The sequence below is a fragment of the Seriola dumerili genome, unplaced genomic scaffold (genome assembly GCF_002260705.1).
Source record: "Seriola dumerili isolate Sdu_G_001 unplaced genomic scaffold, Sdu_1.0 BDQW01000478.1, whole genome shotgun sequence".
NCBI lineage: Eukaryota > Metazoa > Chordata > Actinopteri > Carangiformes > Carangidae > Seriola > Seriola dumerili.
In genome coordinates, this window is record NW_019174733.1 from 5,474,269 (window position 1) to 5,501,110 (window position 26,842).

Genomic DNA, 26,842 nt, shown 5'->3' on the forward strand with positions numbered 1-26,842 from the left:
TTTGCTGGTTTAAAGGATCCGCATTTCAGCACAAAGATCCAGAGTAAGAAACGCAGCTGGTTTCTCTTCTGTACATTCAAATTCAGCAGAGAGGATATACAGAGCTCTACTGTATGTCTGCTTAATGGTAAGTCCAGCAACAGATTAGAAAATGTATTTACAGAGACGAAATAGAATTAGAAGGAAAGGAAAGGATGAAGACTGAGGGGGCAGTAAATGAAAACAAAGGGTTAGGTAGGTTGAGAGGAGAGAGCACAGTTGTGCTATACTTGCTGAAGTAGCCAAAGCCAATGCGGTGCTGTGCAGATGAGTCAGTGGAGAACGGTGTAAATAAGGTGTGAGGTATGACAGGGTCAACCCCTGCTGAACCTATACAGAGGCAGGATGAAAAGCACAGCTGTTGCCGTGAATGACTTTGAACAACACCTCCTGTCCACTAATGTCTTTGTGTGGTGACAAGCACTGAGCCTTTGAGTTTTCATTAACAATCCCAAATCAGATTAGAGTCTACACACTCAATTAACCCCCATTAATCCATGTTTCCTACAACGTACAGTGTGCTGACACGTGTGAATGATTAACAAAAAAACAAGAGGAGGAAAAGTGACAGACGGGCAAGATGGCATATAATATCATAAAACACAAGACATAAAACAGTTATTGATCTTTTTTTTTTTTTTTTTTTTTTACAACTGAAATAATTAGCGATAAGATCAGGGACAGGACAGGAGCCTTAGATCAATGAGGCAGCTCTGTAGACAACACAACGACATATCATTTTACTGTCTTGTGAAAGTGGCTTTTATAGATCTGTCTATACATCTGTCTGTGTGTACTGTACTTATTCTGTCTGTATAGTCTACTCTGTTATAATAATGATGAAAGCTAGATAAAAATTGTAGTGTTAATGCAAATTTAGTGCAACAACTTCTTCGATTAGGAGGACACGGTTTTGTAATGGTTCTTGGTTTTCTGTTTAGTCTAGCTTGACTCATGTCTGCATCTGCTTCAGTCAGAGTAAAAGCCTTGCACAGCCATGCAGTTAGTAACAGTTAGGATGGCTGAAAGGTGAATGGCCTGACCTGATGCAGCACTGTAGTTAAGCTTTCAACACATTGTCAGAATTGGTCTGTGCTATTTGAGTCTCAGTGATGTCTCTTTGTGTGTACATTTGGCTTGTGTGTGCGTGCGTGTGTGTGCGTGTGTGTGTGTGGTCAGAGCCCTGTGGTAACCTGCGTGACCTCTGAGTTGAGATCGTCGTTGGCAACGCCGCCACAACAGCGAGAGTCCACTGACGACCCCTCCAAGGCTAGTCATACCTACAGAGAGATGAGGTGCAAGAGGTGAAAGTATGTTTATGTTATAGTGTATGTAGTATATTTATATACAGACATGACCGTCTGTCCACAGCCATATACTGAACCAGTAAAAAAAGGAGATAGACGAGACAATCAACACCATTTTCCTGTCTGTACAGTAAATACGAAGCTAGAGGCAGCAGCTGGTTAGCTTAGCTTAGGGTCTCTGCTGGTTGCCTGGCAACCTCGTGGTCAGGACAAGTCTTACACTAAGGTAGGCTAACCTGCTGCTGACTGTAGCTTCACATTTACTGTGAGAGTGGTACCAATTTTCTCATTTAACTCTCACTGAGACACTGGGTACCTGTTGATTGGACCTTTCTCCTGTGTTTCCACTGTTGTGTTCGCGCTGTGGGAGCTTGCGGCTAGTGGCTCCGGTCCTGGACGAGTTCTGCATCTCCAAAACCGAGGGACTCGGGGTGCAGAACTCACGGAAACAACGCTTGAAGTTCTCATCCAGGTAACCGTAGAGAACCGGGTTCAGACTACTGCAGGGGGCAAAAACATCACACGAGAAAATCAGATTCCCTGTAAACCCAGCAACATCATTTTCACCTTTATATTCAGTATAATGAGGAGTGTGAAAACTACAAGTTAACTTAGGTCATTGTATAAAAACATAAATCAACAAATGTGCTTTAATAAAAAATGTAAAATGTGAGAAAATCAAGCAATAGACAACAATTTATTAAATTATTTCTTTATTACTTAAGAAATCATTTATCTGAATTATTTGTCAAAGGCTACTGCCCGGTGCGTACCTGTTGGTGTAGCCCAGGGCGATGCAGAAGTGCCAGGTGATAGTCTGCAGCGTGGAGCTGGGGATGTTGATCAGTGCTGTGATAATGACGAAGATGTGAATGGGTGTCCAGCAGACGATGAAGACGGCAACCACCACCAGGACCATGCGGGTGATCCGGCGCAGGTTCCTGTCCTTCTCCTGTGTGTGAAAAAGTTAAGTGGTTTAGTGGCTGGGGATGGGAGCACGAGATGAGTGTTGGAGAACCGAGGAAGAAGTAGAAAGAGAAAAGCAGGAGAGGGCGAGGTAGATAATGATGTTTGAAGTAGGAGAAAGGAGAGCTGGGAATAAGAGAGGGAAAGAAAAGTGGAGGTGGGGGAGGTGGAAAAGGAAAATTAGAGAATGTGTAAGGGAGGATGAGAGAAAGGTGGAGAGAGGATGAATTGAGGGGGGATGAGAGGAGAGGTTAAGGGAAGCGAATCAAGAGGCAGAAAGATGATGAGAATTGAAGAAAAGTGGTTAAGAAAAGTGCGGTGGTGGGTGAAAATATACAACCACTTGGTTTTCCGTTTGTATGTACTGTGTGTATATATCTGCATTAGAATGAGCACATGTGTGGCAGCAAGTGTTTGGCAAATTTTCTCAGATACTGAATGTTAAGTATTGCTGTTGGGTCATTTCACCTTCTACTGCAAATAATTAAAACCGAGCCACAACCTCAGGCTTAAGGTGATTTTTTTCCTAATTGCTTTCTCTCCAGAGACATGAGTGCATCGTGTTTGCATACTCATGCTTGTGTTCCAAAATTCCCATTTGCATCTAATTAAAAGCCTTTGGCATCAAATGTAGGAAATAACCCACTATATGTAGTAATTTTGGCTCATGTTTGTAAAAGAGATTTCTTAAGAGAGATTTCTCTTAACCTGGGAGCCTGACAGCATGCGCACACTCTTGAGCCGCAGGATCATGAGGCCGTAGCAGACGGTGATGATGAGGACGGGCATGATGAAGGCAAAGATGAACACGCAGATCTTCAGCAGGGTGTCCCAGTACCAGGAGGGGTGGGGGAAAATCAGCTTGCAGTCAACTATACTGGAGGCTGTGCAGGGTAAACAGCCACGCATGTAAACAGGTAAACAGAGACACAAACAGCCGTTAAATGCACACAAGCAATTTCATTTTTATTCACTCTATTTTCTTTTGACTGGCGATGTTTGAACATCAATGCTTCATTCCTCTGAGATGTGTTTGTCTAATCTGCTTGTACACAAAGCAACCAATTGCAGTCTTGTACAGTAATAGTATTTAGGGTAATGAGGTAATAGTCTATATATTTTCATTGCTGTCAATCAGTCAAATTTTCCTTGATTTCTTTCCTTCAGTATTTGTGTGAAACTGATGAGTGTTAGAGCAATATTCACTCTCCTTGCAAGCTCTCCAACAACTCCTGAGAGAAATATGTGTCCAGTCTTTTCACCAGCTAGCTGCTAATTTTCTTCTGTGACTCATTTGTTGGCCTGGTTGCCTTGAGCTACAGATACCGACCATGAACTGCAATATTCCCAGTTTCAGCTCTGCCCATTTGTTTGCCTGTCACTCCCCGTCTCTCGCACCCCTCATTTCCTGTCATCTCTTTAGTGCTCAAATCTCTAATAACGGTATGAAATGCCTCCCAAGACTCCAGTGTTATGTCACTGCCACTAGTGCACAAAAGGGTACTTATTATAAATGTAACTGGTGTCTTCATGCAGCCTATGTTTACGCCATCTGGGGCTGTGTATATTTAAATCCCATCAACTGTGATAATGAATTTTTGTCTATGTGTAAATGTGCTGTCTGTGTTACTGTTGGATATTGGTGTGTATGTATATGTATCAGAATTTCCTTTTACTTTTGACTAATGCATCTGACATGTAGCCCTTTGACTAGAGACCTCTGTGTTTCTTATGCTGTCTCACCGTAAATGTTTTGAACTAACTGTACAGAAATCAACTGAAGTAAACAATTTACTGAAAGTTTTGAAGAGCTGAAGCAGCAACATCTTTAAGCACCATGGCTCCCTCACAGTGCCAACTTCCCGGTGTCAGTAAATCTCTCATTATTCTCTCTCCTCCAAACAGTGTAATCACACTTCAGCAATATCGGTGGCAGTTTTTCCTCCATTACAGCTACCATTAAACAGAGACACCCTGTTAGAGGAGCCTGTCTTTGAAGGCTCTTCATTTACTGTGCAGTTATGGTAGTTATCAGCCAGGCATATAGCATTAGATGTCTTTGCAGTTACATAGAAAAACTCTTATGGGTTGTGTCCTTCTTACGGAGCCTGCCGGAGTATATAACTGCCCTTTAAATCTGGGATGCACAAAATTAACTGAATGTGTTTTCTTCAGGTTTTGTGTTTGTATTTGTTGCTGCGCCATTGTTGAACTCATCGTCTACCAAGGACTAAGAAAGAAATGAGCCCACTGAATGAGCCTTCAGTTTTTTCAGTTTGTCATTTGCTTCATGGATATTTCAAGGAGAGCTAAACTTATTTATTTATTGTTGTCATCATAAAGGATATACAGTATGTTTGTTGAAAGTTGCCCTCAGCAGTTATCAGAAATAATGATGTGTGTTCATACTTACGTGTGACAGCGGTGGAGGCCATGAACATAACAGGCAGCCCGATGGCCGAGGAGAGAATCCAGTTGCAGACGTTGACGATCTTGGCATTGCGGGGCGTCCTGAAGTCCAGCGCTTTGACTGGGTGGCACACAGCGACATAGCGGTCGATGCTCATGGTGGTGAGCGTGAAGATAGAGGTGAACATGTTGTAGTAGTCGATGGACATCACCATCTTGCACAGGATGTCCCCAAACGGCCAGGTCCCCATCAGGTAGTTGACGCTTTGGAACGGTAGCGTGCTGGTGACCAAGGAGTCGGCCAGAGCAAGGTTAAAGATGTAGATGTTGGTGGCTGTCTTCATCTTAGTGTATCTGCACAGAGGGCACGGATTTATTATGAGACACAGATTCATGATAAAAAAAGAAGCGGAAGGTAAGAGAGGAGAAAAATGTGGATTCAGTTCATTCAGTGAATTTGAAATGTTTTATGACATCTTCAAATGAAAGTCTTCCATTAGTTCTCATGTAGAGAAATATTTGCGTCTCCTCTGATTCCAGACATGGGGTTATGTGAAGAGAGACACCACTTCCTGGAAAATATATGCTTGAATGGAATGGCATTTTAAAACCATCTTCCTTGCTTTCTTACCACATAATGGGATTTTCATACCATTGCTGTCGCTGAATTGTGCAGAAAAACTGAGGGATTAGGTTTTCCTTTATGGGTTGAAAAATTCTCCTATTTCTTAAAGATAATTAAACCATTTAAAAACCCACAGCATTATATAAAAAATACATTGTCACTGAGCTGAGAATAGGGCTGCTCTCAGCTCATGAAAATGTCAATATGGACATTAAAGCGCATTTAAATGAACAGTTAGTTAGGTTATGTACATGTGTTAAGGCAATGAACACTGCAAAACAAATTCATTCCTATCTTTACTTATTATAATTTATTAGATAGAGACCTCCTCTCTGATTTAAATCAGTCTGTATCTTTCTAAGAAAAAAAACTCAAACTCCAAAAGATGCCTGCTGCACTCTTTGCAAATATCAGTCAATAAATATTCATATTTATAAACACACGTAGGGCATGATGGTGCAAAAGTAAGTCGTAAAATAACACTGCCTTTTAGTCTCTAAACCACTGAGGTAGTACTTATCATACAGCAATCAGGAAATGATCCAGAAAGTAGCAGTAAGTTTAAATTTATAGCTGACATTCTTCCCCTGTAAAGGTACAATCACAGCAGTAGGTGCTACATGAGCTGGGCAGAGCATCCTGGGATGTTTAGTGAATAATTCAGGTTCCCTGTGTCAGCTAGCAGCACATTTTGTAATAGAAAACTCCTTGTTTAATCAGTGGTAATGGCTCCAGTTTAAGGAGCTGCCCACAGGGGGAAACCCCATACTCCTAAAAGTTCGAACAGATACCACAAAGGAACGATTTTCCTGCGGCTGTTTGCAGAGCATATAGTGCAAATTTCTCCACAACATTTACTTGCATAAATGTTTGATGAAACATAATCCATTCCAAAATTTCTTTCAGTAAGTTCTTACAGCTGAGCTATTTGAGGTTTTGTGTATTTCACTTTGTACAAGTTTCCTAACAGCCTGTTAACAATTCAGGCTTTGGCACAGCTTCTTTAAACCTTGAAACATGAAGGGACACAACATGGCTTCCAATAAAAGATGTTGTTTGAGAATGACTAAAAAGACTCAGTTAGTAAAAAATTCATTTTTTCCACCATATTTACCTAAAGGACAAACACATTTAACCTCAGGTAAAGATGCTGCAGCTTTTCATCATCTGAATGAAGGGTCATTGAAGGATGTCATGGATGGTCCATCACAAAAACTGTCTTTCCAATTAATACGGTGGAAAACTGAGCAAAGCATAAGCGGTAGTTCAAAGAGTATGGAGGATAGTGGAGTTTTTATAGACCACAGAAGAAAAATGGTGGATCCATTAGCAAAGAGAGAAGAGGATGGAATACAGACGATCGAAATGGATCGACTGTTTAGAGCTCTTGTCGGAAAAGAAATATACGGTGTTTAGAGTTTGCTGAGGGTGAAGCTGGATCACATCAAAAAAAGATCTAGAGTGATTTATCTTGGACATCGCAACCCAAAGACCCAACTGTGAAGTATTTAAGAAATAACAATCAGAATCCACTTATTCCTTATGATGAACACATGTTTCTGGTCAAGTGAAAAATGTTGTGAAAGTACTGTTATTATGTATTTATGGATGAAAGTGCAGTGAAAAAGTTCAGCCTGCAGCTTGAGGCCACATCTTGATGTTTGACAGGTCAGAGTGAAAGCATTTCTTTTTAATCAAGCTGCTTTTGTTTTGTTTTTTTATAGTGTGAAATGTGAGAATGATATCTACTGCTGGGTCCCCCAATGAGGTCAATATGCCTAAGAGCTATAATAGAGCTCCACAGAGTGGCATTACATAGTAAAGAGCTAATCAACCCCGATAATGAAGGTATAATGAACCTACCCAGGAATTAGACGATTCTGCCTGTGAAAGCAACTTCAGTCCTATTTTCACTCAATCATTTTGAGCTTAAAATATTCAAACTGACATTTAAGTGATATTTAGGAGAGAAAATTGATATCACTCCCCTATCTGTCCAATAAATATGAACTATATGAGCTACAAGCATCAGCTGGTTAACTTAGCATAGCATGAAGACAGGAAACCAGGTGAAATAGCTCATCTGCTGCTATCAAAAGGTGACAAAATGTGCCCACCTGTACCTCAAAAGCTCACCAATTAACATATTGTTTCTCATTTGATTAATGCGCCAAAAAACTCTCGGCTCTAAGCAGATGCCAGGTCGTACTTCAACAATAGTAATATAAGATGATTATTCGTTTGAGAGGTGCTGCTGGCTGTAGCCTTACATTTAAATGACATATGTTATAGTGGTATCAGTCCTCTCATCTAACTCTCTGGCTACTTAGACATCTCCCTGCTGTAATGTTATTTAATTAATCTGGACCCTTAAAGTGACAATGACAAATCACACCCACTGGCCTTCACATTATTAAACCCAAACTGTCAGTCTACAGCTGCGGTAAATTACTGCTGTTCTGTTCTAGCGCTCGCCTCAATAATCCCAAATCCTCTTAACAACCAGAGATGACAGTTAGTTCATTAAATTCTGATTAACTTTACCACTGACGGCTTAGTGTGTTTGTTATTTCAGGCTTTATTTGCAGGGGGACCGACGAGACACCTCGAGACGCAGTAAAAGCCGTCGCCATACACTGAAGGCTGCGATGGAACTGGAGGTAATTTCCTACACCCCCTTATTGACTTTGAGACTATCTGCAGGTAGCAACTCGTGGCTGCACATGATGGCTTGTGTTTCGCCTGTGTGTTATAAGTCGGACGCCCTCCTATGTACATCATGCTGTATGGAGGTGAATTGGCTTTACCTCAAGGAAATTAATTGAAAGAAGTGTTTTATTGATTTTTCTGCTTTAATTTATTCGCCGCCCTTGAGGTTTCGTCCCGCTGCTCATTCACTGTCATTATATTTTGATTATATTATATTGATTATATTTCTTTGCAGGCTTCATCATTTTGATTTCTGAGACCTGGTTTATAAATAAGTAAAATAACAGTTTAAGTGGAAATTTACACATAATCACATAAATTCTTGGGATATTATGTAAATACAGATGATTTCTCCAGGTTAAATTTAAAACTTGTGTTTATTTATTTGACATTTTGAAGGAAATGGTTACGTTTCGGCAACAAAAGCATTTTGGTTAAGGTTAGGAAAAGTTTAAATGCCAGTTAAATAAACACATTTAGTAGTACCTGTTAACCTTTTCAGTATTAATCCCAGACCACAATCTCTCCCTCACCTTAACAAAATGCTGTGAGGTACCAAAACTTAACCATAAACAGTTTAAAAATTCTAAACAAATGAAAGATATGTTGATAGTGAACACTGAAGATTTGTTCTGCAAAAAAAATATATTAAAATAAATTTATTAAAATGTAATTAAGGCTGCATTAAATTTTTGCAAAAACATTTTTGCTGTTGCAAATGAGTCGTATAATATTATTATTAATGTAATTTCTGGGAGCTAGAGTTGCCTGTGCACAAGATGATGTTTCCTTGAAAAGGGCCACCCACAAGCAGGTATTTCATCAAAATTTCAAACACTTTTATGAGCATGAATGCCTATTGTGTTATATTAATTGACAACACTGAGTTACAAAATGGATATTTACTGAGGAAATTAAACACATTAAACACACATTAATACTTTACAAAGTGTAAAATGTATTTTTATGACAGCAGCAATCATCTGAAAAGTATTCATAAAGACGATACAGATCTGGTTTCTCATCTGGCAATACAACTCTGATTAGAAAATGAAAGCTCTTTTTATACTATGCAAAATAAGGAAATTGTCTCCTTTCAAGTCAGTAAACAGACAACAAATAAAACGTTTACAACAAATCCTCCCCGGCCTATAATTGAGAGGCAGAGGAAGTCAGTGAAGCCACAGCAAGACCAGACAGAAGTAATCATTGCGCTCCTTCTGTGAATAAACAACACTTGACAACAGAAAATGTTCTCTGTGCCTCTAAACTATCTGGACTTGGTCTTTTTCTGGACCACTGGAGCACAGAGGCGGCAGATAAATGTGCAGTAATGGACCATAGAATCCTCTAAAACAGTCCTTTCAGTGAAATTATGTATAATTCATAGCCAGGCGGGAACCGGATCTAATGGGTTTCTCATCTGTTTTTACTTCTTAAATGAGTAAAAACAGATTTGGTAATGACGGTGAATTATCCCTGAGAAGATTCTGACGAGAAACAGATTTTACAAAGTCATCACACATGCTCCCAGTCAAAAGAGAGAGAGGCTGTCTGTCCTCGAGGATGCATTATTCAAACATCCAAATCATTTCACACCTATGCAGATTCACAACTGTGTCTTCCTCATTTGAATACATTTCCATAAAAAGTAGGACGGTTGAGGATTTATTGTTTTAATATTCTATAATAATTCTATAATATACAAAGTGTTAAATATGGCCATTTTGGCAAAATTGCAATAATGATAAAATACTCTGGTTTTACCCCAGCTGTGACTGAATGCTCAAATAACCTCCTAAGTAAGTGTTGAGACAAATTGAAAAGAAAATTACAATAATCTCTTGCCTTGCTCCCTAATGAGCCTCATTTGTTGCTGAAACTGTAGAAAATGTAGAAAGGCAGAAGCAGCTTTTTAATTGGTCATTCTTTTGAACGAGAATTTGTTTTTTGCTGTTTTGGGCCCTTGTGGAGAAGGTCTTCCCCTAAAAAACAACACCATAGGTCGCCTGCGCAAGCAGATTATTACAACCTGTAGTTGTGTTTTATTGTTAAGTGACCTCTTGGGGCCGTAGTAAAGCAAAGGAGAGAGTCAGTATGAAGTCTGTATGAAGAGGAGGTTGGGGTGGGTGGGTGGGTTGGTGGGTGGATGGATGGGTTGACAAAACAAAGGACTTCCACACAGGAGACCGCTGTTTGATTCCCATTTGAAACTGATTGTCCACAATGTTTCTTTTAACCACAACCTTAACTGCATGTTTATTATTGTAACCATGGTGATGGAGATCCGATACACCTACCACCGTATTTCAGGAGAAGCTCCTATACGTCATATCATAAGCTGTAGGAGAACTTAATGCCCTTGGGATGTTGATCAGAAGGAAAATTTCGATACATTTAGGCTTTGGTATAATAAGGGATTTAGAAAATGTAACACACATTTTTGTATAATAACATATAATAACAGTGTAATCAGCTCCAAGTATTGCTTATTTAGATTTTGTCAAGTTCTATCAAGTTTTCTGCAAGAACACAAACCATCTAAAATTGAGAGTATGCTTTATAACCATAGGCTATTGAATGGTCTGGAAGCCGAGGCCACACTGTTATCATATTATTATGTTATTATTATATTCTGATATGTCAAGATAACAGAATAAATAAATATTTGTGACTATGGCCTTTCTCAGTCTCAGTAGAATGGCATCTCCAGGTTATATAAAAACTCCCTGAGGCGCTACTGGCAAACACAGATAGGGCAAGACAAAAGTGGGTAAAAGACTTCGAGCTTAGCTCAAGTAACAAGTAACGTCTACTCTGCACAAGCAAGTCAGACCCTCAGGAAATTTTACAGGCTGTTTTACAGCATGAGTGAAAACTTCGACCTGCTTTTGGTGCTAGAGGAAAGGTCAGGGAATCACCAAATTCCTTAGGATTCATCCTCTGGGTACAAACTTCATGGCTATCTATCCAATAGTTGTCATTATTTAAGTCTGGACCAAAAACCCATGCTGCTATGGCTTAAAATCAAAGGAAAAGAATGAAAATGAAAATATCAGAAAATAAGTTATTCTATTTCTCATATTTCATAGGGTTGACCCCTTAAACACTATTCACATACATGTTTAGATGCAAAAACTCTCCTCTGATGCCATAAATGTCACAGGTGCTCCCTGTGTAATAACAAAGAATCAGACTCGCCCCAGCTGTTTGATAACAAAGGATGAACATTTGCCCAATTATTTCTGGCTGCAAACAATGTCCGAGTCGTGTTTGATTAAAGAAACACTGAGACGGTGACTGATGTGAACACACATGGGGATGACCAGGCAGGAGAGGAGAATGCATCCTGCCCACACAGCATGTCCCCGGTTAATGAAAATGGTACGCAGCGTGGAGCCCTTCAAATGTGCCTGAATGTTAATTAGCTGATAACTGTCTGTTTTCACATGTGAGGATCGTGCTTCACCATGGCAACAGCCGTGACCAGGCAGGCATGATTATAATAACATAAGATAAAATAAACATAAGGACGATGAAACAGTGATCGTTCCTGGGTTTTAATGGTTATCTGTGGATGGAAAGCTCAGATTAAATGAGGCAGTAACAAGAGAAACCTTTTCTGTGGTCAAACTTTGCATCATCTACAGGTTAGAAAATACATGTGGCACAGATGTGTTGTGATGTTTTGAAGGTCTGGTTCAACATTTGTTTGATCATTTGTTTTTCTGTATTCAGACGTTTCCTCATTCACTCCCTTTTGCTGATGCTGTCTGATGGGTTCAATATCAGCCAGTGAATATTAGCTCCACTCTTTAATTCAGTGACCACAGCCCCTGTCGAAGAATTTTAAATCTCGATGGCGGATAATAAACCTCAATCAAATTGCAGCAGTTTAGTTAATGGCACTGTAATAAACCGTAAAAGCAAAGTGATTGAGAAAAAACAGATGTGGCTATTGATTTGTTAGACACAAGTTTGTAAAAATAAAATTAGATTAGGATTTATTACAGTTTACAACTAATGCCCTGCTCATTGTTACTTTTTGTTGCCTTTGATGTCTCAGGTAGATAATTTTAGAACGCTAACAGACCGGACATTTAAAAGCACTATGAGTACCAGTACGAGCTTTGTGTATCTACAGTATATTTAGAACAAGCCTGCAGTGAATCAACAGTCTTGTCATCATATTCCAACAAATGTCAAGATGAAACCTACACACTAATGGTCAACTGTTTGGAACAAAAGCAGATTCATTTTCATGCCTCTTTTTTTAAACACTGAGCTAAACATAATTCATCATTAGCCAGAAACGCTGGCCAGTGTATGTGTGACCTCGTGTATGATTCATGGGCTGCTGCTGGGCGCAGACAAACCATTAAGTCTGGGTTGCAGAAACAGGGGCCGCTCATGTGAACAGACATCTGTATGCCTCTGGCTCCGACCAATAACACTGTCCATGCGCACTGTGAGGAGCGTGATGGATTAGGGTGCGCAGGGTGTGACTGTGTGCGTGTCTGACTGCTGGGCATGTGTGTCTGTGGTGAGCAGTAATAGGAAGCTGAGATTTGTCTGTGCGCTTACTGCATGCATGTGATATTTATGTTGAAATTTTCCATCACTGTATATGGAAATTTACATATTTACATAAAGATATTGATATATATCCTATCATAATATAGTTCACTGGAATATTTACAATCTGCATATACAGACAAAAATAAACAGACTGGAATATTTTTTTGACTAATGCAGATGATGAAATGCCTGACAAATCAAGGTACCTCAAAACATTCATGATCATATAAAATCCAATATTGCAAGAAAACAGTCTTGCCCATTGATTTTTAACATTACCTACAATGACCTCATTCATCCAGAGATATTAAATGAATAATCACCACGGTATAAACAGTATGGCAAAATGTTAAGATGGTTGGCAAGTTTGTACTGTCTTACTGCATATATTGTGTTATGTGTTATATCTGTTTAAATTTTCCATCCCATAGTTGTTTAGCTATTTCAGTTTGGTTCAGAGTGGTGGATCAACAGAAAGACATTGCCATCTGTGGAGCCACGCTGCTGGCACAGCTAAAAATGCCCCATAAACAAAGCCTGATTAACTGTTTATGTTCATTTCGAGCAACAGCTAAACAGTTAGCTGTGCCAGCTAAAAAAAGTCCATCATGTTGATGAGTTTCTACAGACATTTTGATACTTTTTTTTTTTCCACCATGAATCCGAGTCACCTTTTGGTATCTGCTTTTATGTGCTGTGAATCCAGGCTGACTACAGCTGCTGCCGAGGCTCTCTCCTCTCAAGAGGATCCTTCAAGTTTAACTTAATGTGATCCTAAAGGTACAAATTACTTATAAGGTACATCATTAAAGCTGAAGTTATTTATGCTTTATTGAATAGTTGAGCTAATAAAATGCTTGATAAATTATGCATTACACCTCTTGACTGTTAAACATATAGTGAGCTTTGACCTCAGAGCCATAACGAATGTGAAGACGTTAAAAATCACCTAAGAGTGTTAAGGTCAGACATTAGGTTTATTATTTTTCTTGATGCATTAAGTTGAAGATCCTACGAGTGATGTAGCTGTGAAAAAACAATTACAGGAACATGGGACTGAAAAGAAAAGCACAATAATAACATGTATTTGTCAGGCACCGCTGGGAATAAGCTGCAGTAGAAGCAGATCCCAATACAGCCTTGAACGCTGCTAAACGGACCAACACACACTGTCAGAGCCTGACTGAGCTATAGCACTTATTCTGACACAGACATAAAGGCACTTTGAGGTGTTTGAAATGACCTATGATGACACTTTCACTGCTAAAGGAGAGCTCAAGTTCTCAAGTTTTGTTGCTACAAAAGGCTAATGTTTGAAAACCAAGCAGCTTGAAAGAGAAATATAATGATGTCATACTAAAAATGTATTAAGGAATATATTTTTTAAAACTGACATTGAATCAAATGTTCCACACTTATGTGAAAGGGTTTCAGTTTTGGATTATCAAACCTGACAAAACCAAAACCATGCTGACTTGTATAAAACTGGGGACAGCTTAGTACATGAGCTAACACAAGCTAGCTGTATGCTACTATCATCATGGTAACGATAATACGTCTTGGAGCGTACCAGCACCAGGTGTATCAGACCTTTGTCGTAACAATAATAAACATGCAGATAAGATTGTAAAACGGTTACTGGTTAGGTGTAGGCATGAAAACTACTTGGTTGGTTTAGGAAAAGATAGTGATTTCGGTTAAAATAAGTACTTCCTTAAGGTTAGAGGAGCTTTGTCGTCATGGTTACAATAATTAACACAAGCCTAATGTTGTGGAACGGTCATGGGTTAAAGAACGTTGATTATCGGTTCCAGCAGGCCCCTTCTAACGTGGACTAACAAAGTGACGAACTGTATACAGTAACAAATTCTATGTAGAACGTCACCTGTACTTCTGTCATAATCACTGTGGCCACTAGAAGCCGCCTAACGATAAAACTTAACTATTGGTTGTAATAAGAAGTTTGCACAGGCGACCTATGGGGTTGCTTTTTTAACAGGAGGACAGTCTCAGCAGCAAAGTCATGCAGAGAGGAGATCGTAGAGGATGGATGGTTCGACAAAACATTGGACACGTGAGACTGCTTCATTTTCTGTTTCCAACTGTCTGTCAATGCCGTTTTTTTTTTTTTAAAAAGCATGACCATGATTGATTTTTAGTTTTAACCACATTTGTTATTGTAACCATGATGACAAAGGTCCTCTAACCTTAAGGTAGTCATTTGAATCCAAATTACGTTTCCATAACCTTAACTAATTACTTATTCTAACCCAAACCCTGATCTTTCCCTAAACTTAATCAAGTCGTGTTTGTGCCAAAACTTAACCAAACCTCAACCACAGTGTTGTCACATCATGAAATGGATTTATTTTTCACTTTTATCACTTTTTGACTTGAGTGTTGCAAAGTGACCAAACTATAGGAACTAAAACACCTTTGTTCCTTCCCTGTTTCTTTCTCCAGTGCACCTGAAGAACTGCTGAGTTTAGGAAAACTAGTCATTGATAATGGATTAAAAGACAATTGCAGCGTTCGAAACTGAAAATTCACACATAAAGAGACAACCTCATTCTGCTGCTGTTTGCATTTACTGTGTTTGGCTTTGGTGTTTGAGTGGATGTAACAAATGACTGAAACGGAAACAGACTGAGGTAGAAAACCAAAAGACCAAACCTCTAGAGCATCTCTCTCCACAGTAGTCAATCTGCTGGATGTTTAAAGGTTAGATTTATTTCTTGCTTCAGTACTAAACCGCGATGAAGCTACCAGCAAATAAAGGTTTATTTCTCTTGTTCACTCGCTTTGTTCTCTAAACCGCCTCTCCTCTCTCTCTCATGTTTGCTCATGCTTTCAACTCATTCACACTCCCTCTTTATCTCGCTTTAGAAGCTCCAGAAGCCAACACGACACATATTTATCATTAATAAACAACAAGAAATGTTTTACCCTCTTCTTAATATTGATGCTAGTACTTTCATATTATGTGAATTTAACTGTACACAAGTTAAAGCAGCAGCAGTGTCTGTGTTGGATCAGTCAGCAAGCTCCATCCCGACACCTCTTTAACACTAAGAAAGCAGTGTGGACCGTTTGTACAATATAAAGGTGAGGTTCCTGAGTTCCTTTAAAGGTTCTTGGTCACCTTAAAAATGTTCTATTCCTGTTACATTCAACAGGTGGAGAGAGAGTGGACTCTGAAGGGATTCCCGTGTTGCCCTATTTGCACTAGAAGTGTACAGTAAGCTGGCAGTTGTTTTCTAACTTTACTTGCATTACTTCCAGTTCAGGTAAGTCGATAGAATGATATCTATTTTTTATTAAGCTAAGCTACTAAAATTGTTTTTGACAATAGTGGCTCCTCCATAAAAGGCAGAATGAAGTAAGGAATAACAGCACAAAGCAAGTATTTACAAAGAATTAGAGAAGTTCCTGAGGCACCACAGTGAGTGAAAAATTCATAAAAATATTTGGCTTTTCAGTCATCAAACATCCATTTCATGCCATTTCATTGAATGCCTTCAACTTTTCATCATCACAGAAAATGTTGTCATAGAAACCCTAGTTTGAAAGCGCTGGTTGCATTAGTCTTGCATTGTGTTGTGTATGAGTTCCTCCTCTCTGCTACATCCTGTCTCTCCAGGTTTGGCTTAACCCCAGGTTCAACTTTCCTGTCTCCACTGCTCTAATTTACTTTACTCTTAACCATAACAGAGAGAGCAGAGAGACAAACAGAGAAATCCAAACATACGTCAGACAAATGATAAAACTGAGAGACCTAACTGATAAAAAGATCAGAAAAGTGTGTTTGCATAAGAGCTTTATGTAATTATGTGTATGGCATTGTGTGTGTGTGTGTGTGTGCGCGCACGCGTATGTGTGTGTGTGTGTGTGTGCGTGCGCGCATGCATGCGTGTGTTGTGTGGATAACCAGTTAACATGCATCTACAAGTCCTGACTGAAGGTGCCTGGATTGAGCTTGACAACACACATTTCCTGAGCTGTCACAGAACATCTGCTGTGACTCGCATGCACACCGAAACACTCACTCACTCATTCACTCACTCACTCACACAAATTCAGATGAATAGACAAGACGTATAGCTACAAATCCAAATGTCAGAGCGATTAACCGTTTGGCTGAGTGTGTTTCGGGGACGGCAAACAGACGGACACTTTTGTGACAGATGTGCGCTCAGAGGCTCATAGTAATGCGTTCATACAAATACTCTCCAACACATTGTTAAAATGCAAAGCAAATGCAAACAAACACACTAACACGGACTCACAAAGCCGTATTTCTTACGTCGCATACAGAGCGCTTACGTTTTGACTTACTGCAGAGGTTTGTGTTTTGGTACCAAAAGTACTTGTAAGCTATTATCAGTGACTACTTGCATTGTGTTTAGCTCATCCGATCCAAGATGTTTCAAAAGACTTTTCTTTTCCAAAACCATCATTAGAGTATCACTGTCTATCAGCTGAAATCTTTCTTTTAAGCCTTGGTACAGATTAGTCTTTTGTCATCATGTGTTACAATGCTTGACAGCCTAGTTTTAACACTTGATATATAATCAGTGTTTTGAATGCACTCTCAATAAAATCAGCACATTTCAATGTCAGCCAGCTGTGGTATTTTCTAGTTTGGCTACATCACTTGCCAATACGTAGGCGGTGAGAAGCCAGCGTCGGATCGTGTTCTCTTCCCTGCACTTGTGTCTCTTACAGGTTGTTCACGATGCCTGCTTTGAGGGAGAGGTGAGATCTGAGGGGATGAAAATGAGTCTTAACACCATCATGTAAGTGAAAAACAAAAAACGCTGCTAGCAGTTCCATATAGAGTTCTGATTGTGATCCAAACCCAACAGGTCCTGACAAACTGGGGCTGTCATGTTACAACAACACATAAAGAAAGACAGAGAAATACATGCATCCTGCTCATAATCAGCGTCAGAGCCATGAACAGAAACGAGTCACACTGCCCTGTGTTTCCATTACGCTAGTGCTTTTATAGTAGGTAAAAGGTACTGTAGGTAGGTAATTAAGGTAAATGTAGGTAATTATGAGCCATTGACGGCAACTGTCGGGTCTTGGGTCTGACTCAAGCATTTTATTGTGTGTAACTGTGGGTTTGGGTCACATTTGGGTTTGGTTGTTTTCAAATATATAATTAATGTTTAAAATGTTGTTTTTTTTCTCATAAGAGTAAGTAAGAGACAGAGTGCAGCCAATGTCTTGAATCAGCACAACGAGCTAATGTTTGAAATGGATTAAATTAAGCATAAATATGTGAAGCCTGGGTTCTCTGGGCCGGTCTTAACAACATACAGTACATATCATTTTGGTTCTGTGTCTGTACTGAATACACACAGATTTTCTTTATTTTTCCCAATGTCGTCTGTTCTATTGAAACATATATTTTGCTCACTTGTGGTACTTTTTGTACTTTTCAAGCCACAAATGGAGGATGGACAAGAACTGACTTGCAAGAAAAGCTACAGTATTGCACCTCAGCAGGTTACTGCCTTAGTTAAAGCTTTTGTCCTCCAATAGGTATAAAAAAGGTACTGCCTTTCTTTTTACACACCCTCGCACATAAGTTGTTGCCTTGCAATAGAAAACACACACCAAGGTCACGAGAACTGTTAGCTCTCTCTGCATCCTTTGCAGATCCACCATGAGCACACTGATGGAAACATTTAATAAAAACATCCATCAGCAGTGAGAGGTGACATTGGAGCAGTCCTGATTGGCCTGACTGAAATTGATGCAAGGAGATCAATATCCATGGACACACAAATGCAGTGTTGTGCAACTGCGTTCATTGAACACGTTCATATTTTATGTGAGCGCTGAACTGAACGAATCAATTTACAAATGATGAACGTGCACTTGAACGTGAGTGAATGTGAGTGAACGCAGCTCACGTTTTATGACAGTTTTACAGCAGTTTTACGTCTCCATAGACACGGCCCAGCATGGCTGGTGCTAGCGGTACAGACAGTACAGACGCATCTGCTACTGTTGAAGCCAGTTTGTTTGAGCATTTGAAGCAGTTTTATGAACAAACAAGTGAAGACTCAGACGGATTATATTTATATACGGATTTTAAATGTAACTATAATGTCTGTTATACAATGATTCATTTAGTCTGGGAGTGGCAATGATTTGGGGCTGGCGATGGATGGGTGGAAGGAGGTTCTATTGACAAAGAATAGCATCCTATTTATTTTTTTTAAAAAAGGAACAAATGAATGTGAACTAGTTGATTTTCATCCATATGAACTGAACTTTGAACTAGTTCCCTCTAGTGCGAACAGCAAATGCAACTTTCACTGTGTATGTCGATGCTTTGTTTCATAGCACACGTATTTTTCCCTCAATCTTGAATACAGCAGCACGGTGATGGATTACCTACTTGAAGCAAGTAATTACCCCATGCCATGAGATGATGATTTTTTGCTGATTATTGTTAGGGTCTGAAAAAAAAACTCAAAAGTGAAGACCTGTAAATGATAATTTTAGGACACCTCAACAATCCAAACTTGGCCTAGTTACAAAGTGCTCGAATTTGGTTTGCAAAACTCCTCAAACAGTCTCCTATTGGGATTACCTAGATCACAGTGACATAAATCACACACACACACACTGCGTGTATTCAAGCTCCACTACATTGTGCGCCGATCATGGGTTTGACAATAGTTGCCCATTTCATAGTGATTCACTTCTAAAATGTTTTTCCATATCCGGACATAGAAGAAGAACAAGAAATAGGGAACCAATTTAGGCCAAATCCAGATCCCCAGTGTCACTGGCAATGGAAACTGGGACCTTAAGGAGAGTTTATCATCTTGTTGCTTAGGAACACTGTTGTTAATGTACTGAAGATCTTCTGCAAAGGGTCTCTCTGTGTCCTTAGTCCCTGTATTAAATCCACATTCATTAGAGCGAAACTGTTGTACAGAGAAAAGGTTTGGTAGCTCTCAAACTGTGATGAGTTTCCATTCAAATGAGGTCATCACTTGACCTCTTGGTTTGTTTGGTTTGTTCATCCTTTGGAAAAGTTGCTTTGAAAGAAGATTTTCTTGAATCGTTAAATTGATTTTGAGACCAAATCTCCAACATGTTCAGTACTTTGAAATGCCAGCCCTGATGAAGAAAGACTTGTTTGATGATACCTGTCACAGAGTATAAAGAGCAGAATCAGGGTAAGTGAGTGAGTCACTTTGTAAGTGACAGATGGACAAAGGAGCCGAGAGCTCCCATCAATCATAAAGCACAGAAGGATACAAAATCTGTCTTTTGTTCTCTCCTCTTTAGTTAATCATCTTTCCTTCGTTCTCTCTCCAGCTATCAGTGACTATCACATTTCTCCAAAAAATTACCATTTCTATTTTCCCAAAGATCTTTTCAGTTTCCACAGTGAAGGTCTGCCAATGTTGTATAACCCTATGTAACTGGTCCTGAATGATCCATCCCTCCAATTCATTGTTGTTTTTTTCTTTCTGTCACTCTTTCTTTTGCCGAGTCCTGTTGAATCCTGACTGACAGCGCTCTAATTCTCCAGCAACGTCCAGTAGTATTAAGAAGGTCATCACTCATAACACAGGAAGGATGCTCTCATTACCCTTCTCTACTATCTACTCATAATTTCCCCTCAACAATAAATTAGATTGTGTACCACCCTGTTGTGTGCAGGTACACAAATTTAATAAGAGAGGCATTCATAATTCCCTTTTCGTTCTCTGAGCTCTCAAACTCTTTCACTCTGATAATAATCATGATCGTTTAAATTCAGGCAGCTTTGTGGTAAACATACAAGTCAAACAATTAATCTTAATTATCAGCTGGAAGTTTTATTGTTGCCAGGGGCAGAGGTTATGCCCTGAATAAATTTCTGACTGATTCCTTGACTCATTTAATGCCAGGTGAGTTTTTCAGTACTCCAAAGCAAACAAAGTAATTGAAGCACAAAATCCACAGGCGAGTGGCAGTTCTCCAGCTGTCCGCTTGCAATTGGTTAACAGCAATCAAGGCCACGGTCCATAATAGCTACATGTTCAGCGCTGTGCAGTTGTTACGAAACCGAGGTCAGAGTGCAGAGTTTCAAATGTTTACAGGCTGTGAAAGGGTAAGAGAGGGATGTGCCGAGTGCTGCACCACGAACGAACACCAACAGTGGAATGCAACTCTGAGTGACAGACGTTACTCTGAGCTGGTAGGAGGTTCGGGGGCACCAGAGGCACCAACGTCTGCTGTTGGTTCAGTCGGTTTACCTTCATACCTCTCCTGTGACGACCTGAAGCAATCCATATGCCGGACGCTCCTACGCTGTATCGGCCTCCACGTGGGAAAAACCACACGAGCAGAACTTACATCTATCATGCATGAGGATGTTCATGAATACACGTAAAAGGTTTCTAGACACACGAGGTAACCAGGTCCTGTTCACAGTCATCAAAGAGAGGATTTGAAATTAAATAACTGATCCTGAGGGCTGATTTGTATGTATTTTTTACTTGGTTAAAAAATACTATGTACGCCCAGTGACTAATTTGTGTTAATGAGAGGGGAGCCATTCTCTTTCATCCCACACAACTCACTCATTTATAATTGTAGTTGATAGTTATAGTCAGTCGGCCTTATTCATGCTCCCTGCTCCCTATGTACGAAAATAGATACTTCAAACGATGAAACCATCACAGCTTACGACACTTCCATGTGACCGTGACGTTGGCATGTTGTGTTCAGCAATACATCCACTAGAGGGCAGCTTGGTGTCAAAAGTTTCTGACAACAACAAACATGGCGATGGTGAGAGGCAAAAGCACAGGCAGCGTTGTAGTCGGTGGTGGTCTGTGATGCAGTTAAATGCATTTCTACACTGACAGTAGAATGACCACGGCTCAAAATGTTCCGCCATTTTTAAAATTTCTTCGTCACGTCCTAAGGTTGTGTTTCGCTTGAACTGTTGGCTACACTGCTCCCACGGTTTCTGGTCATACTGCTCTGGTTCGCCCGTATCCTCTCAGAAAACATGGACAGAAGTCTCCATCTGTATCCGTATATGTATCTAACATTGAGCCTTACATGAAGTTCACAGAGAGGTCCTGTCTATACTGGCCTTAAAAAATTCCCTTCCTAAGTGTTCCCATCGTAAGAAACGGGGGACAAAACCTGCAGTCCTTGTTCCATGTAAAGAAAATTGTGCAGTTCAGCTGTGGCTAATAAGACACTTGCATGGTTTGAATTAGACAAATCAGGTGGTCATGTTCCAAAGTTATGGTCTTTATAGTATCCAGTTCACTCTTTGTGCTTGCCTGGACAGTGTTTTCTGACTGACAGAAGGCACCCACTTGAATTGTTCGTTGAAGCGTCACGGTAACATCGGTTAAACTGTAGAAATAATTCAACGCACGAAATGAGGTCTGTGGATTTTGTCCGCCATCGCTCACTTGTTTTCAGCAGCTGTTATTCACAGGAGAAACAGGCCCAGCAACCAATGAGCCTTTCAATGTACATATGGCCTTGAAGACTTAAAGAATGTGAACGTAATTCACAGATACCTCTTACCTGTTTGAGCACCAGAAATGATTCTCTAAGAAGCTTTAATGCTGTGTGGTTTTCTGCTGAGTATTAACCTGACTGCCAGGTGTCAGTGCATCAGTGAATCAAAAGTCTGCAGGTAGATTGTTTGAAACTCAGCCCACTATTTGTCATGTCAGGCAGCAGGAGCTACTAGAAACCCATTATAGAGAAACATCAGTGATGATCTGGGAATTAGTCCTGTGACTCTCGTCATAACAGCATATGTCATGTGATTGGGTTCACACTCTCACATAAACAGCTGTGACACAGATGTTCAGAACCTACTTTGACATTAGACAACAGGGTCACAGAAAATTCGCCTTTTGTTAAGAAGCAACAGAATTATCCTAAGCCGCATTTGTTGTGCTGCATGCTGTATAATGTAACAGCAGTTTAGTGCTTCCAGGTTAACTGGTGCAGATGTTCAATGGCCTCTTAAACAAAAGCATCCAAAGTTTGAGAAACGCTTGGCTGCTGAATGTGACCAACCAGCTACAACAGCTCTTCTAGCTGGATGGGGGATGGAGGCAGGGGCTTGGAGAGGAGGTGGAGTAATTTTTGCACTCATCACATCTCCCGGTGTTTCCATGGTAACAGCAAGCACTCTGTTCTGATGGCGTATTCCTTGTGGAACCCAGTGGTTTCTGTTCAACCGCAATTGATTTTTCCGATTGAGCGTGCAGATCTCTGGTTGTGTTTGTTTGCTCACGAGAAGTTTGCGGATGTAAGTGTGGAGGGAACAGACGAGGGGCAAAGAGAGAGCAAACGGACGGAGAGATAAAGAGGGAGAGAGAAACGGTTTATGGCTTTAAGGTTATCATTACTCAGACAGTGAGGGGGGAAAACATCCTTCATCTACGACTGTCTCTATTTAATCTAGCAAAATTGCATTCAAGGCCATGACTGTAAAGTGGGGACTGAGAGTTCAAGACTACATTTCCATTTACAAGTAAATATCCACTGTGTCATTAGCTAAATGGCTGTTCACTCTCAATCCGCTGCCAGAGACTGAACAAGAGACAGGCAGAGATAGAGAGAAAGACAAAAACGCTGATGAATGTTAATGACCCTGATGGATTGTGGTTCTCGGAGGAATGAGATACTCCTTTACCTTCCTCCTAATTCCTGTAAAGTCTCATTAATCCAGCTCAAAAAGTTTCAGAAATCTGCAAAACTTTTCTCAGCCACAAACACACTCACGACTTGCACACATGCATGGTTGTCTATTAGTGTCAGGGCTGAGGCCCATTTCCTTACCGTGGAGAGAGGGCAGGAGGACGGGTGGGTCATCCTAAATCTCTTCTCACACTACAGCCAAGGATGAGAGAGCTAAAGCTCAAGTAATGCCCTTCACCATCTATTATCTGCTTTGTAGACAAACTACTTTAGAATACATGATACAAGCCTCTATACTCATACATCAAAAACACCACTGCACCACTGCCAGAAATAGATCCCCTTATCAAAACGATGCTGGTTCCTAACTTATATCTCAAAAGGCGATGTAACCCCCATCTGCCCAGTGCTCACCCTTCTTTTTCCACTTCATTTTGGTGCTGTGGAATAGCCAGGGGCCCAAAGTAATTTGGGGTAGAAAACATCCGACAGAGATGCAGAAAACATCCTGTAAAGATGTGTCCGTTCTTAAGCAGAACAGAACTAGCTTTGGGAAGCACTCAGTCTGAAGAGGATGATGCATGTTTTGCAAATGAGCATTTGCTTGATACTTCATCTGCCCTGGAAACAGTGGAGAAGTGAGTGGTGATAGGTGTTCCAATAATGATATCATATATTACAGTGTTAAGAGAGAAGTACATCAAAATAGAGAAGTCTCCAACCTTATTTTACACTTTAATTTCTCTAAAAAGAAAGTGAATGTGGTGCACCTGTCTGACAAGCTCAGCACAGCAAACCCTCCACTTGCCCACTCTTCACTGACTCCATCACACCAATGAAGTGGATAATCACTAGGTGGAAAAAGAAGATGGACCACCTTCACCTTTATCTCCATTTTTCTCACTTCTTAACTTTCTCATTGCTCACCATCAATCTTTCTCACCTCAACCTTCCTCTCACGTCCAGCTCTTTTTCAAGTCCATCTCTCACCTGTCCTGTCCTCATTTCCCTTCTCCACTCTCTCTCTCTATCTATCTCTCCTTATCTTCTCCAATCTCATGCCTTTAATTACCTGAAAGAGCCTAATTTGGGAGGACGTAGCATCAGCCGGGGAGCATTTAACCAACATGAATGTCAGATTTTCATGTGTAATTAAAGGCCACAAATGAAATCCTGCTGCCTCACAGTGGAATCCACCTCAGAGGGCTGATATCATCAGCACAACTTGTTATTTTCAGTTTAATTATCTTTTAAGTTAACACATAAATCGATTTATATTCTAACTGATTCCATTCTTGAGTGTCAGTTTTGTTGAAGTCAGTACTGATGATGGTGATGAAAATGAGAAATACTCAGCTTGTATGAGACCTTTTTAATACTAAAGTTATTTGCCCCTAAAGAGTCCTTAGTGAACTGGTGTCTCAAAGTGTCTTTAGTGTGTGAAATGAGTGCAAGATCAGAAGTCTCACCTTTACCGTAGGAGGAGCAAGTGGGCTTGAAATCTTTCATTTGTGCACCACTCATCATGTACTACTAATTCTTTCTTTTCGTGACAGGTGATTAAAGGGAATGAAAGCTCTTGCAGTGATGAGATCTTGAGAGTGTGACATTTGTTTCAAACAAAGTTTGAAATGTTGACTAATGAGATGTCGACGTGTTAGCTGAGCGAACAGATTCGGCATGAAAGTGGCCTAGATGAGGGAGCAGTGGAAGGCACATATTGGAGCATCTATAGTGTAAGTCTTTTATGCTGTTCCCATGAGTTTTAGATATAAAACAAGTGATGCCGAAGCTGAGTCTATTGGGCTCACTTTCTGTGTGCAGATTGCGTGTTTTAAGAGCACTTATAAAACTGTTTAAGGTCACTCATCTAATTTACATGAGAGTTGGAACAAGCACAGCCATATACAAGGGAATAGAGGAGTGAATCTGCAGTGCATATGAAGACAGCAGCATCTTTGGCTCCATGCTGCATCGTTAGAGTTATATGCCGCATCTTGTCACAACAGTGCCATTTACCTGTTTAACTCTGGCTCAGTGGATGGAAGACAGAGAGAGAGAGAGCGAGCAAGGGTATGCTTGGGCCTTAATTATACATTATTCCTCTGTTAATGATATTGTCAGTATAAAATAGGAAGCATGTTTTTGTTCAGCAGCCTTTCTGTCTTCTCCGGCCCCTCGCTCAGTGTTTTTTATTTTTATTTATTTATTTATTTTGCGCGCTGGAGCAACTTGCGATGTTGGAGGCATTTTTACGCACAAACGGCAGCTGAGCTGGGAGCGCTGTCAACACTGCATTCACATGGTCTCACTCGGCCTCGTAAACACACCACGCACACACACTCACTCTCTCTCTCTCTCTCTCTCTATCACACACACACACCCTTTATGTCCAACATGGTTAACACAGCAACAGGTTATGAGTCCTTTCTCACTCACAGTCATGTTAGAAAAGGATATTTATAAAATGTAAAAGGCCTAATTACACAGCTGATAAATCACAACCACACTCATCAGTGTTTTTTGGGGGAGTACTTTGTTCTCTTACCTGACAATGATATACATGACCAGCACGTTTCCAACCAGCCCCACCACGCACACTATGGAGTAGAGAGCGGTGATAACAATCGCTATGATAACCGGGTTGGCGTCGTTGTCCAGGCTGCCGATCAGTCCGCGCTCCCCGTCGCATCTCACCTCCGCGAAGCTCGCGGTGCTGTTGGCATCGGTGAAGTTCCGACAGAAGCTGCTGCTGCTGTTGTTGTTGTTGTTGTAAAGCACGGGGAGCTGGCTCCGGTAATCCGCGTCCGAGCCGTTGCCTGCGCTCTCCATGGTCCTTGCTCTGTGGTTGCGGTAGGAGTTGAGCGCGTTTTTTCGCCTCCCCACAGGTGCCTGTCCGCGGACTCGGTGCCTGTGATGTCCCGCTGGGTGCTTGTTCGTCGTTTGCTTGGAGAAGCGCTTCGTTTCAGGCGCGGGACGAACCGCCGGTAACGTCAAATGTGGCCGTGTTGAAGAATGTGGCAGCGTGTGATGAAGGGAGGGTTAACGCCAGCCTGCGCGAGACTTTACTGATGACCGTAGCGCGGCACAACGAGCCTGCACGGGACAGAAGCGACGGTGTGAAAATGAATTACTTCGCTCCCTTTCTTCCTTCCTACCTAGGTTCCTTCCTTCTTCTCTCTTTTACGTCCTCCCCTCTCATATTTGTCCATTTCTTCCTTCTTCCCTTCCCTTTCTCTTTCCCCCTTTCTTCCTTTTCTTCCTTACTTGGTCCTTTTCGTCTTTAATTCTGCCCTTCCTTTCTTTCCCACCATCCATCTTCCTTCCTTCCTTGCTTCCTACCCTCCTTTCTCTTCCCACTTCTTGTTTACTTCTTTCCTGAATTTACGCACTCTTTCTCCAATCTTTCTCCTTTTCTTCCTTTTCCTTTTTTCCTTCTTTCCCTTCAACCTCTCTTTTTCCTATCTTACATTGCTTTTGCGCACCTTTATTAATTAATTTCTTCTTT

At 40.6% G+C, this 26,842-nt stretch overlaps 1 protein-coding gene across 1 annotated transcript; it reads right to left on the reverse strand.

Moving 5' to 3' along the window:
- Positions 1–820: 820 nt before the first annotated feature.
- Positions 821–26,242, reverse strand: LOC111235213 (delta-type opioid receptor-like). Its single transcript, XM_022763580.1, has 6 exons — positions 25,883–26,242; positions 4,726–5,075; positions 3,021–3,196; positions 2,120–2,298; positions 1,663–1,846; positions 821–1,319 (listed from the first exon to the last, which is right to left on the reverse strand). Exons 1-6 carry the CDS (start codon positions 26,164–26,166, stop codon positions 1,314–1,316), a joined length of 1,179 nt encoding a protein of 392 aa, XP_022619301.1. The 5' UTR covers positions 26,167–26,242; the 3' UTR covers positions 821–1,313.
- Positions 26,243–26,842: the final 600 nt, after the last annotated feature.